The sequence below is a fragment of the Neolamprologus multifasciatus genome, chromosome 1 (assembly GCF_963576455.1).
Source record: "Neolamprologus multifasciatus chromosome 1, fNeoMul1.2, whole genome shotgun sequence".
In the NCBI taxonomy this organism is placed as follows: domain Eukaryota; kingdom Metazoa; phylum Chordata; class Actinopteri; order Cichliformes; family Cichlidae; genus Neolamprologus; species Neolamprologus multifasciatus.
The window spans coordinates 6,664,645-6,677,782 of NC_140439.1; the positions used below are offsets into that span (position 1 = coordinate 6,664,645).

Here is a 13,138-nt window from a genome sequence, read left to right on the forward strand (position 1 = left end):
CTGGAGTAAACTATCATGCAGTGACTGCAGAAAACCTGTGAAATCAACAAGATGTCATGATGGCTTCTTCCAACTATGTCCTTGTTCTACTGCATTTCAACTTCCATTGACACTGGTTGTGTGTCATCCTGGTCCACAGATGGAACAAAGTCTCAGGTCAGTAAGTATTTGGCCAGTTTTGTCATTTTGCCTGTGCACAGCATCACAGAAGGTTTGGAAACAAACATTCAGGATATGAATGACGTGCAGACAAAATAATGTTTGTGTGTTTCTACACACATTACTAAGAAAACAATCATCTGAAATAATCCCATATAGATACAAGTGTATATTCAAATAATGCAGCAATAATAAAATGCTGGACTTGGAACTTTGAAGAGACGCTGCTGACTCATCCAAAAGAAAACATGAATGTGTACGAGTACAGATTCTGTGCACCCTGAAGCATTAACATCCACGAGCCAGTGTGCATGTGTTCATAGTTTATTGCTGCTGAAGGAGAGAACTGCTTACTTACACGGTGCTGGTGCTTAAGCTAAGCTCCCTGATGATTCTGGCTCAACAACTACACATGTTATACTGCGACACTGGAATTATGAACAGTTACATTTTAAAACATTTTAAAGTAAAACATTCAAACATTGCAACGCTGCCAGTAAAAAGCATATTTTAAGAACCAAAATGAATTCCTGTTTCTAACCACTCACATTTGTAGGATTCGTCTCCAACAGCTTCTTTACTCAGTTTAACCTGATAAAACACTTAAGGATCACATGACGCATTCAGCAAGCCAATCACACAGTCACAGGCGATGAGCTTATCTAGAGGCTGTAAAACATTATTTAAATGAGTTCTTTTCTCAGGACTGCTTAATGGAAAATGTATCTAGTATTTGTGTAATCCTTTAATAAATATACACATTTAATCTCGATGTTAGCGCACACAGTGTCTGATATGCAGATTAGTGTGTATAGAAGCTGGCAGTGGGACACTTGTTATCTATGCATGAACACACAGCCCTGTTTGCAGGAACAGACAGTTATCTGACTGAAACGTTCAAAGGCTAATTAAGACAAACTTTGAACTCTTGCTGGACGAACAGTTAAACTGTGTCCAACCAAGACCTGCAACACCAGGGTATCAATAACTCTGAAGGGCAAAAATATATATTTTAATATCAGAACATCAGAAGACCTCATGTGTAGTGTGTTAACACCCTGATACATGAATCTAAGAATGCTGCAGCTGAAATGCAGCAGCCATATCCATCTTTCCATTTCATATTTCACCAAGGCCACATGTGCCAGTGGGCACAGACCTGAGGTCAGAGGTCAGAGTGGGGAAGTCAGACATCTGTTGATCTGCTCAGTTTCTTTTCACTGGAAAACAAAGCACACAAACACGATTTATAGAATAAGATCAGAAGAAAGTCCACAGTAACCTGCTCACATGCTGAAAGATGTCAGAACAGCTAAAGTACAAGACACTTCTATGGATTCACACTGACTGTTGTCAGGGAAGACTCAAACCAGCACTTCCAGTTCCTGATTCCATCTCAGTTCAAAATGTTTGCTCTCTCCTCTTGACTACTACTACGCTACTTTTAAGATTAGCAAAAAATAAAGTTTCAAGTCTAAAGCATATAGTTAGGGCTGGACCAGGTGACCCTGAATCCTCCCTTAGTTATGCTGCAATAGATGTAGGCTGCCGGGGGATTCCCATGATGCATTGAGTTTTTCCTTTCCAGTCACCTTTCTCACTCACTATGTGTTAACAGACCTCTCTGTATTGAATCGTATCTGTTATTAACCTCTGTCTCTCTTCCACAGCATGTCTTTATCCTGTCTTCCTTCTCTCACCCCAACCAATCACAGCAGATGGCCCCGCCCCTCCCTGAGCCTGGTTCTGCTGGAGGTTTCTTCCTGTTAAAAGGGAGTTTTTCCTTCCCACTGTCACCAAAGTGCTGCTCATAGGGGGTCATGTGATTGTTGGGTTTTTCTTCATATGCATTACTGTATGGTCTACTGTACAATATAAAGGAGGTGACTCTTGTTGTGATTTGGTGTATAAATAAAATTGACTTTGCACATTTAGCTGTGATTCTACTCAAACCTACATCGTATGTAAATGGTGTACATTTAAAAATACTTATTGTGGCGTGTGTTACTCAGGTTTAATAAACTTCATAATAAACTTTGTCTCCTTTTTCAGGTTGTACACAGACATTCCCCTTCAACTCGTTACACCAGAGTAAAGGTGTTTTTAAGGAACATTTTATATAGTTAGCAGGAAACTGGCTTCATCTCAAGTGTTTGGATATCCCTGTAACATGTGGAAATATTTAAGAGGCATTCTGACAGTTGTAAAACATAACTTTACTCTTACTGTAGCTCGTGTTTCAGACGAGTCAGTTTGTCCTGCAGACGTTCATTTTTCACTTGCGTAGGATTATCTGGGATGAACCAGGCTGCTATAAACTTACACATCACTAAAACATGCTGGAGAAACACAAGAGAATATTCAGCTGGATATTTCAGTGTTACAAACAACCCAGTGTGAGCCACGTGTGAGGAACAAACCTCAAAGAGGATGATGAAGGCAAAGCGCACAGCCAAGACCATCCAGAACTGAGACTTCAGCGAGTAGTCGTTCTCGTTCCTGTAGTCTCTGTAGCTGCACATTAACAGTCCTGTTAATCACGTCTGTGACTCGTATATTTACACCCAGCTTATGTTAAAACATAATATATCTGTTATGTTTAACCTCGTGTGAAGCACTTTGGTTTTAAATGTGCCATATAAATAAAGTTGTGTTCTCACCTGCACTCTGTGACGCTGAAGTTGTGCCTTTCCCAGGGATTTATGAATGCATCGAAGTTTGAACTATTCATATACGCTGTTGACAGCGTGTCATTAATGTAGCCCTCCATGCAGCTGCAACAAGAGCACGAAACACATGAGACCACAGAAACCATCTCACATCTTCACACGTACCAGGTGAAGTCTGACTGACTCTGTGTAGTCGAGCTTTCCCTTAGCGCACGGGCCATAGTGGTAACGATACACAAGCCGAGGAATAAAGTCCGACGTGATTCCAATAACCAGGCCATTAGCGATCACTGCCAGCACACCGATGGCCTCCAGCAGCTTGGTCCACACACCTGCAGACATATTAAACACACATTATATAACATTTAATGACTTATAATGGACATCAGTGAGTTTAATCCAGCTCTTTTGATATCATTGCTATAAAAAAAACATGAAACTTTGAATTATAGATCAGTTTATGAGTATTTGGAAACTGACCGACTGGCTTTATTGGATTCTAACCAGACGAGCTTGTTTCAGGCACAGCTGCACTTATAACACAATATAAAACTGGCTGTAAGTCTCTAAGGGTTAGTGCAGTTAGTCTGCACTTCACTGTAGTGCTGTACCGTGTCAAGCACATAACTCCATACGAAATGCCACACAGCTCACCGATGTCATTCGTCTTCTTGGGTACCAGCCGTTGCTCCAGACGGACCATTTTGATAGCATCCAGACGGATCTCAAAGATGTTGTTGATGAGTGCTAGAAGGGGTGCGAGGGGAAATGCTGCCACGAATATGGTGGTGAAACTAAACTGGATCACTGGACAACACAGAGAGAAGAATTTCATAGATTTGAAGTCATTTCAGAAAGCATTCGTATTTGTTTCAGGATGAAACGTAGAAAAGTTATTTTCACCAGTTCAACAGTCAACTCAGGACACTTTATGATTTAACCTCCTAGGACCTGCGTCCACATATGTGGACGTCACTTTTTGGGTTATTTAGACCAAAATACTAAATTTTGCTCTACAAGATATCCACTGATATCCACTTATGAGGACGTTATCCTGCTACTGTTCTATCAAAATTTTAAACGAATATCCTCGTATGTGGCTCTGATTTTTCATAAAAACAAAAATAAGTTAAAAAAAAAAAATCTGGTAATTCTTTGTTTTTACATTCATTGGGCCCCAATCAGCCCAAATATCACAGAGAAATTAAAAATGTCGTGGAAGAGTTCGGGTCTCAGGAGGTTAAGGTAGAGATCTGAAAAACGTCCCTGGTGCCAGAACGCTGGCGATCATGAAGGACATGCTGGTGCCCAGTGATGTCCACTGGAGCGAAAGCTGCCACTGACTCAGTTTGTCTTTAAACTGCTCATGACTGTCCTGCAGCATTCAACCTTTGCACAAACATGTCAGGCACTTCTCACTCGGTGCTATTTGTGTGAGAAACAACCGACCCTGTAATCAGTGAGTTGTTTTCTGAAGATGTGGTCAGGAGACTAAGAGCACCTACCCATTTCCAAAAATTCGTTGAACAGGCTGAAGGCATCAGTGCTGGCCAGGTGGTAGTTACGCAGCCACTCGCGATGTTTGCAAATGTCACATGGTTCAATACATCCATTTTCCTCTCGACAAGCCTTCCTGTAGCAGTAACCGCATTTCCTCTCCAGCTTCTTTGCAGCTTTTTCACTCACAAGTCTTTTGCACCAGCTGGAAACCAAACACATGAAGAAACACATTGATAACACCATTTTCCACGAGGTCCTGCAGCTGATTTCCTTAGAGGAGAGCTGTAATGACAACACTTACGGTACGGTGAACTCAACGATGTTGTTGAGAGTCTGTTTGAGCAGCATGATTACAGCCATCTGGATAAAGAGGTCTGTCAGACAGCCGCTGGGATGGCACTAGAACACACGGCAGTGATGAGTGTCAGCACTAAACATATACATGATGTTTGATCATCTCCATACCTCTTCCAGTCGATACCCAGCGAGACGCACGTAGTTTCCTGGATGGCCGTTTATCCTGTGACGAAACAACATCACAGAAGCAATCAGCTGGTGAACATCTGAACGTGTGTCTGCTACGGTTATAACGCTCTCAGTATATCAGAGTAGTGACAGTAGGGTAAGTGTACAGTAACGTGCTCTACACCAGCGGTCCCCAACCACGGACCGGTTTATGCCCGACAATATTTTCATGGACCGGCCTTTAAGGTGTCGCGGATAAACACAACAAAATAAAACTAGTACCGGTACCGAAAAAAAGAAGATTTATTCATAACAGACGTGAAAAGACCCAGGAAAACCGAGTAAACGATAAAAACGATAACAAAATAACGCTGAAAACCGATAAAAACCCTGAAAACTATACATTTCACACCTGAGCCTCAACTCTCGCGGCCCGGTACCAAACGACTCACGGACCGGTACCGGTTGGGGACCGCTGGTCTATAGTATATTCCGAGTGTCACTCTGTGAGGAAGATCTTACAATAAAAGATCCGCTGATGATTTTCTAGCTGACCGTTTGCATTAGAGAATTTTATTTTACCTTCCGAGTTTCCAAGATGTTCATTTTTTATATATTTAATATTTTTTTTATATATATTTTATATATTTTACAAATGCATTTGAGGAGTCTGAACAATGACAGGTTGGATATTTCTATACATAACAATGACTAAAACACATAATAAAAAGTAAAAATCTAACTTGGTTTGCTGTCAAAACCCAAGATCATTAGTCAGCCAATCATTTAAGCTCTACTTTGTCTGTCATCTTAATGTTTAAAATAAATAATAATAATAATAATAATAATAATAATAATAATAGTAATAGTAATAGTAATAATAGTAATAATAATAATAATAATAATAATAGTAATAGTAATAATAATAATAGTAATAATAATAGTAATAATAATAATAGTAATAGTAATAATAATAATAGTAATAATAATAAAAGTAATAATAATAATAATAATAATAGTAATAATAATAATAATAATAATAATAGTAATAATAATAAAAGTAATAATAATAATAATAATAGTAATAGTAATAGTAATAATAATAATAATAATAATAATAATAATAGTAATAATAATAATAATAATAATAGTAATAGTAATAATAATAATAATAATAGTAATATAATAATAATAGTAATAGTAATAATAATAATAATAGTAATAGTAATAATAATAATAATAATAATAATAATAGTAATAATAATAATAATAATAATAATAGTAATAATAATAGTAATAATAGTAATAGTAATAATAATAATAGTAATAGTAATAATAATAATAGTAATAGTAATAATAGTAATAATAATAATAATAATAGTAATAATAATAATAGTAATAATAGTAATAGTAATAATAGTAATAATAGTAATAGTAATAATAAGACAGAGTACCTGCCCAGAAAAAAGGCCACATAAAAGAGCGAGGAGAAGAGGGTGAAGAACTGGAAGGTGAACATCTTGACGGTGAAGCTCCTCTCTGTAGCAGCGAGTGAGTTCAGCTTCTCTGAATACAAACACACGCACAGACAAACAAAATGTTTTATATTTCGTTTTCTCAGGAAAACATGTCAGAATTAGTTTGTTTACACATGAATGAGCTCAAACATAATGGCCTGCTTATTACTGCCACAGACTGTGCTGTGGTTGCTCGCACCAAGACAACATTTAAAGCTTTCAGTTTATGCTTCGGAGCTTCAGCTGAACACACCTCTTCCAAACCCCCCCACCCCCCACCCCCCACCATCAGCCAGCCCAATGATCAGTCCCCACTTTGATCAGCACTCTGTAAGAGCACCCACAAGCTTTCCCTTTCCTGTCAGTAAACATTTACCGACACGTTCTGCTTCTCCCTCTCATGCCAGAAGGCCTTCAGGAGCAGAATCACATGATCTGTTTCCCCCTTTTCTGATTGGTCAAAAGAGTCTGGCTCAACTGTGAATATATTAATATCGTTATTATTTGCAGTGAAATAAATTGCTTCTCACCGATATCACACAGCTTCAGGGAGACCCAACTGTTGACCTACAGGTGAAGTTAAAGACAGAAGTTAATTAGAGGCATCGCGTTGGTTGAATCCATCCAGCAGCACCTTTTCAGGAGACTCCAGTCAAACTGTCCTCTGTGTCTTTCAGTTTAAGACTTTATATGTAAAGGTTTTTGTCTAAACAGCATTATCAGCTGAGTTCTATTAAAGGCAAAAAAACATACCTGTTTTAAATTAGTCTGTTTTTACTTTAATCCCCCTGAAGTCTTTTTGGACTGTTGTATCTGATCTCCTCGACTGAATATGCATAGAGCTTATAAAGGCTGGCACCTTTATAAGGTGCCATAATCCTGGCATGCTCAACCAGGATTATGTTGGTTTGGTTGAAATGCTGAAATAAAGTCTAAAAGTAATATGTAGGTATGATTATACAGTGACAAACAGAGCTCTCGTGACTAGTGATGACCCTTGAACTGAATCAGCTTGACCCAGAGGGGGAGGGTTTTGGTCCAGACAACGAAAGCATTGGTGGATAAACTACATCAGGTGTTTTGATCACATCTTGTATATTGACCTGTTAGATCAGTGGGCAGGTTGAATGCTCCGATAGCTGTGAGACGCTCCGGCACAACAAAATTATTTTACTCAGTTTACTGGCTGCTGAGACTGCAGGACAACAAAAGTCAAGGATGACGTGTCGAGACAGCAGAGACCATAAGACCTCGTTGGCCAAACGCCTACGTAATAGTCGGGAGATTTCAACTGAAATGCAACTTCATGGGTAATGGTGAACCTAAAAATAAGGAGGGAGAGAACAAAACTTAAAGAAGCGACTTTCTTTCCAAACCTGCACAGACACTAAGGAGCAAATCTCCTGTATGTTTGTTGCCAGACAATGTGGAGCAGTTTTGATAGCAAGTTTGGCCAAACTAGTTTCAAATACACCATCCTTTGGTTTTCTTTGCATGCTTTAGAGAACGACAGCCTCTCTGTTTTAGAGGTTCACCAGCAGCTGGTCCCCAGACTCATTACAGGACAAAAGATGCCGTCTGTCAGCGTAGACATGAGACAGACGGACAGAGGCTGAGGCCGACTGAGTGAAAATGTACGTACAAATATATACAATGCATTTCCTATGCTTTCAAGTGCTTTCTAAATATCACACTCTGACAGTGTCAGTGTCTCGCCAAAGGCCATTTGGAAACGAGGACTCCTGAGCCACAGACTAGAGAGCTGCTATAGTAGACAACAAAGTGAGAGCACTGTGTGCTCCCCAGCTTCACTGGCTGCAGCCCACGGCAAGATTTACAGAAGAAACTTGTTCAAACTGCAGAGCATGTTTTTGGCTCTGTTTAAGCAGGATGTGCAGGTTGGCTTTTAAACGTAACATGTTGCACTGTGCAGCAATGACCAATCAAAGGCTCCCTGGTACCCTGGATCGTATTTAAGCTGGTTAAATGGAACGTGCTCTTCCTGTTCATTCTGCCAACACTGAGTGATGAAGGTATACGTACGCGGGTCATGATCTGAATGGTGATGTAGTGCAGCACAGCTCCAAGAAAAACAGATACAAGGTTGGCGTTGTCTTTCAAAAACTCCCATTCACTCTCAGACATCAGGGGGGCAGCAACAACTCGAAACACCACCAGAGCATGAGCGAGGCCGATAATCAGCATCAACTGCAAAACAATCACATCGACAGGTTACTTTTATTCAATGGGCCACACTTTCATTGGGTTTCATTTTAAAAGATTTTTATTTTCCATAAATCAGGTTCATGTTCTTCAAGATCAATCCAGATTCTGCACCTGATAGTTATTTAGTCTTACAGTTCTTGTTTCAGGGCTTTAAAGTGGTTGTGAGCTGGTTTTAGTCAGCGATGTGTCCATCCCAAACTCCATCCACAGCACGTGTTCAGTTTTACATATCACATTACATATTTAGTAGAGGTGGGAATCACCATACAACCCACGATACGATATTATTGCAATTTTTTAAAATCTTTTGCGATATTCAGATTCTGTACATAAAGGTAAACTTTATCAATATTCATTTTCTCTAATATCAAAGTCTCACACTCAGTCTTTCTCTCATTTCAGTTTTATTGTTGACAAACTGAACGGTTTGTATTACAGTCTAGTCCAACTTAACTGAATCAACCATCTGGTACAATTATAGCTATTCTGAACTATGCAGTTTATGAAAACTATGCAGCCCCTTCAGCAACTGAAGAATTTGAAAGTAAATGAAAACAAAATATAATTTTACATTAAATAAAAAAGTTTTAAACTTAATTAAAATAAAACATGTCTTAAATTAAAATAAGTAAACTGTCATGTTTATTGCTGCCATAAACAAGTTAAACACATTTGGACAGTGAAGGAATGTCAGGATTCTTGCTCAGAAAAAGGATCAACATGCTCTGAAGTCAGAGCACAAAAACCTTTTTGTAACAAAATATCGATTTCTGCTGTCCCTGTATCCATACATTATTAGCAAACAAAGTATCACCATGCTACACAGTATCCATTTTTCCCCACCCCTATTATTTAGAGGTTTAGATGTGTGAGTCATGGTCCGGGTCTCTTACCATGAGTGTGACCAGGATGAGGACCAGGGTACTCCGCAGATAGGAGTGTCTGAACTGTTTAGCTTTGCAGTTTGGATCATTCACTAGCTCCATGATCAGTTCCTCCTGATGAGATACGCACACGCACCGATATTCACACATTAAACATATATAAAGTAGAAATTTGTGTTAATATAAGGGTTTTAACAAGAGCACTAAAGCAGATGACAGAAATAACTTTGTACAAATTAAATGTCTGATCTCTGCAGACTGGTGATGATTATCAGCTGAGTTCTTTATGCAGACGTGAAAGTCTTGAACTGTGTGTTCATGAACGTTCATGGTTAAGCTAAGTCTCATTATATGAGAGCAGACCCCAAACGACACCATATAACATGTTATTGTAAGCAGACACAGCAGATGTTGGTCAGTTAGGCTGAAGGTCTCACCTCCTCCTCACACCAGTCGTAGACCTTCCATTTAGAAACATGTTTCGCTCGGTGTCTCTTCCACAGCTCCAAGAACAGAGTGGCTAAAACGACACATTTTAATTCAGTACAAAAGAATCAGATCCAGTTTAATTACACGTCACAGACAATCAAACACTCACCCCAGATTGCCATGAACATGGCAAAAGCCACAGTGCCTTCATTGTCAAACAAGTGTGTGACCTGTGCAGACACAACACGTGTGATGAAGAGCAAAATAATAACAATCACATCAAGAGCAGGACGGTTAGCTCTTCACTTAGCTCTGCATCATTGGGGGGGGGGGGGGGGGGGGGGGGGGGGGGGAGACTTTAAAGGGTTTTAGCAGCCAAACAGAAGAAACACTGTAGGAAGGAGACGTACAGCTGGTAGCTGTATTTTTGAATGTTAAGTTATTTGAGCTGTTTATGCAAACGCCTGAGACAACAAACAAAAACAAGACTAACAGCAGAACGAAGGTCACCTTAGCGTAGGTGCAGCTGTCTGACAGTTGCCATGTCTCACACCTCTTTTCACAGCGAGGACACATAGTGATGTTGGACTCACACACTTCCTTACTGGGGACACAAAGTTATACATGATGCAATATTAGACGTTATAACACTGGTGTGGCTCAGCCATGTATTTTACATTTTTATCTCTAAGATTGTCAGATTCATCGTTTTGTATAGAAACAATGAAGCACATGATGTTATTACATTAGAGGGTTGGTGTTGAAAAAGGCGAGGCCATAGAGAAACACTATAACACCCAGAACAGCAGCTGGCACCAGCAGTTTAGTGTACCAGGCAAGCCAGAGGTAGTACAGAGCCACCTTCTCCCCGAAGTACGACCTGCACGGAGGAACAAACAAACATGTTGGTACACTATGTAACCATTTACCCTTTAAAATAATGAACCAGGTCGTAAGTTTCCCTTTCCAACTTATCCAACGTAAAATCTGTCATTGCTTTATAAAGCCGTCACAACAGAAGTTGTTACGTTCTGCTAAAAGGTCGAGCAGGTGTGCAACAGTAACAAGTGTGGAAAAGGAGACAAAGCAGTAAAACTGGTAAAAGAAACAAATCTCCACGTTCAAAGGGTTTTTTATTTTTAATTAATGTTTCTATTACTAATTAAACTAAAATAACGCGGTTCACCTTTCACCTCGCTGTTTCACGGATTTTTTAGTGCAAGTTTGCAGGCTTTTTTTTTTTACATCACATTGTGTCCTGATCCCTGCAGACGATCTCCTCCGTCTCTCCTGTACAGAATCGCTGCATCGATGCAGCAGTGTGACTCTGAAGTGCAGTGCTGTATGTCCACGAAACATTTTGCACCGTCAAAAAATAAAATTGGCTACTTGATTCCACCTATCACTGGTTATTTTTAGAACATAACACCCGCGATAAACAGGGCACCGCTGAGAAATATAACATTTGAATCCTTTTCTCTTTTGCTCTGAGGCGTGGGGGAAAATATCGACAAGTCGATGAACATCATTTACAGATATATTGGGTAAGTGCCCGAGACATCTATAGAAATGTAAAATCGCCGCTTGATTCATTCATTTGCTTAACTTGTTTTGGACCGTAAACAAGGCGCGAATAGGACACCGGAAACAAAGCTCCCCACAGGAGTTTCTGCACCGGATGTAGCATATGCTAACGTGCACATAGTCTATTGCCTTTAAAAGAGGGAGAACAAGAAAACCCAGGCATGGTCAATACACTAAAAAGCAGGAGCAAGCAGCCACCATGCACACGGCTCACTACAAAAACCAACTGGGCTGTCTCACACTAGAGTGCACATTCAGTGCACCTGGATAGTGTAGTGCACTCCTTTGGAGTGAGAGTTACGAGTTCCCACCCTGTACCCAGTGAGGGTCCTGGCTAGTCCCCCCGTGCTAAAGCTAAGCCCTGGAATGGCGCGGCCACGTCTGCAGCCTGCCTGCAGCTCGGACACGAGCATCTCACTACATGTTCACTACATGTTCACTACATGTTGTACTGCTGTGACAAATACAATTTGAATGTAACTTTCTTAATTGCTGGTTAGAGGAGGCTGTCCCTCATAAATAGTACATTTGTACAATGACTGAAACGAGCATCACTGAAGGAACAATGAGCTTTAAGTCAGTCTCTTCATCATTAATGTGCAGATCGTCTTTGATCAAAGACTAGCTGCACATTAATGATGACGTGGACGTCACGTGGACGAGTGACGAGATGTTTCTCCCACTGAAAACATCCAGATGAACAGAATCAACTTTTGGGATCATGAAGCTGTTAGACAGAGAAACCATCAAAGACAAATCACAGGGATAGACTGACTTGATGTCATCGACCGGGCTGCCTGCTGAACAGAGCTGTCCATCGAGCCCATTTTCTCCTCAGCTCTTTCTGCTCCTTTCTCTGAAAGACACGGGGGGGGGGGGGGGGGGGGTGGGGACAAGGAAGCATCAGGATTTCTGTAATATGTTATACAAAGATTTTATGGCCAAAAAACACAGACTGAAAGCTAATGTCTTTTCTCACAGTTTCAAATACTAAATTGTTCTCAGACAAGAGTTTCTGTACATGTGTAAATATTCAATAAGGATTTTTCATCTTTTCTGTATTTTTATGAACTGATTGAGTTTCGTGCTCACAGTAAGTATGTTTGGCATTTCAGACGAAACACTTTGAAGAGCCATAAACATGAAGACAATACAAGTATTTCTATTACACAATTAATAGAAAGTGGATTTATTAATCCACTGCAGGTAGATTAATAAAATCTACCTGCAGTGCTATTAATGCTCAAAGTATTAGCCAGTGTTCAGTCCTTGTGTTCATACTTTCTTTACTGTACTTCAGAACTGAGTCTGGTTTCATGGTGAGGCTGTAGTTTGAGCTGCTTTGTCCAAGAACACGGCGAGTACAGAGCAGCAGGTTAGTCTTACTCACTTCATGAAGACAGAACATCGTTTCAAACACGTCCTTCATTAACAGCTCTTCCAGGTTTTCTGACACAAGGAAACATGTTTACATGAAAAAAAGTTGCACATTAACATACAAACAGTACGTCCATGTTAGCTGAAGATTCACAGAGTTACAGATTCTCTCACCTCCTGTGTTGATGTGTGTGTGATGAAGGATGAAATGAACAATTCGGATCCTGGAGAAAAGACAAAAGGCTCAAATTAACACACAGTGTGGATGCGTGCTGTTTTTAGGATTTATTTTTGGGCCTTTTTGTCTTTATTTGACAGTTTGGAGTGA

At 39.8% G+C, this 13,138-nt stretch overlaps 1 protein-coding gene across 1 annotated transcript in view; it reads right to left on the reverse strand.

The window, feature by feature from the left end:
• Nucleotides 1-424: 424 nt before the first annotated feature.
• Nucleotides 425-13,138, reverse strand: part of LOC146525232 (anoctamin-9-like) — an 18,004-nt gene continuing 5,290 nt past the window's right edge. Inside the window, 21 exon segments of the mRNA XM_085165243.1 lie at nt 425-1,379; nt 2,386-2,498; nt 2,580-2,673; nt 2,820-2,933; nt 3,013-3,160; nt 3,483-3,635; nt 4,334-4,530; nt 4,630-4,727; nt 4,794-4,848; nt 6,248-6,359; nt 6,841-6,877; nt 8,354-8,518; nt 9,430-9,534; nt 9,858-9,940; nt 10,019-10,079; nt 10,360-10,453; nt 10,595-10,729; nt 12,209-12,225; nt 12,227-12,289; nt 12,824-12,882; nt 12,985-13,034. Of these exon segments, the coding sequence (XP_085021369.1) occupies nt 1,346-1,379; nt 2,386-2,498; nt 2,580-2,673; nt 2,820-2,933; nt 3,013-3,160; nt 3,483-3,635; nt 4,334-4,530; nt 4,630-4,727; nt 4,794-4,848; nt 6,248-6,359; nt 6,841-6,877; nt 8,354-8,518; nt 9,430-9,534; nt 9,858-9,940; nt 10,019-10,079; nt 10,360-10,453; nt 10,595-10,729; nt 12,209-12,225; nt 12,227-12,289; nt 12,824-12,882; nt 12,985-13,034 (1,987 nt within the window). The 3' untranslated portion in view covers nt 425-1,345.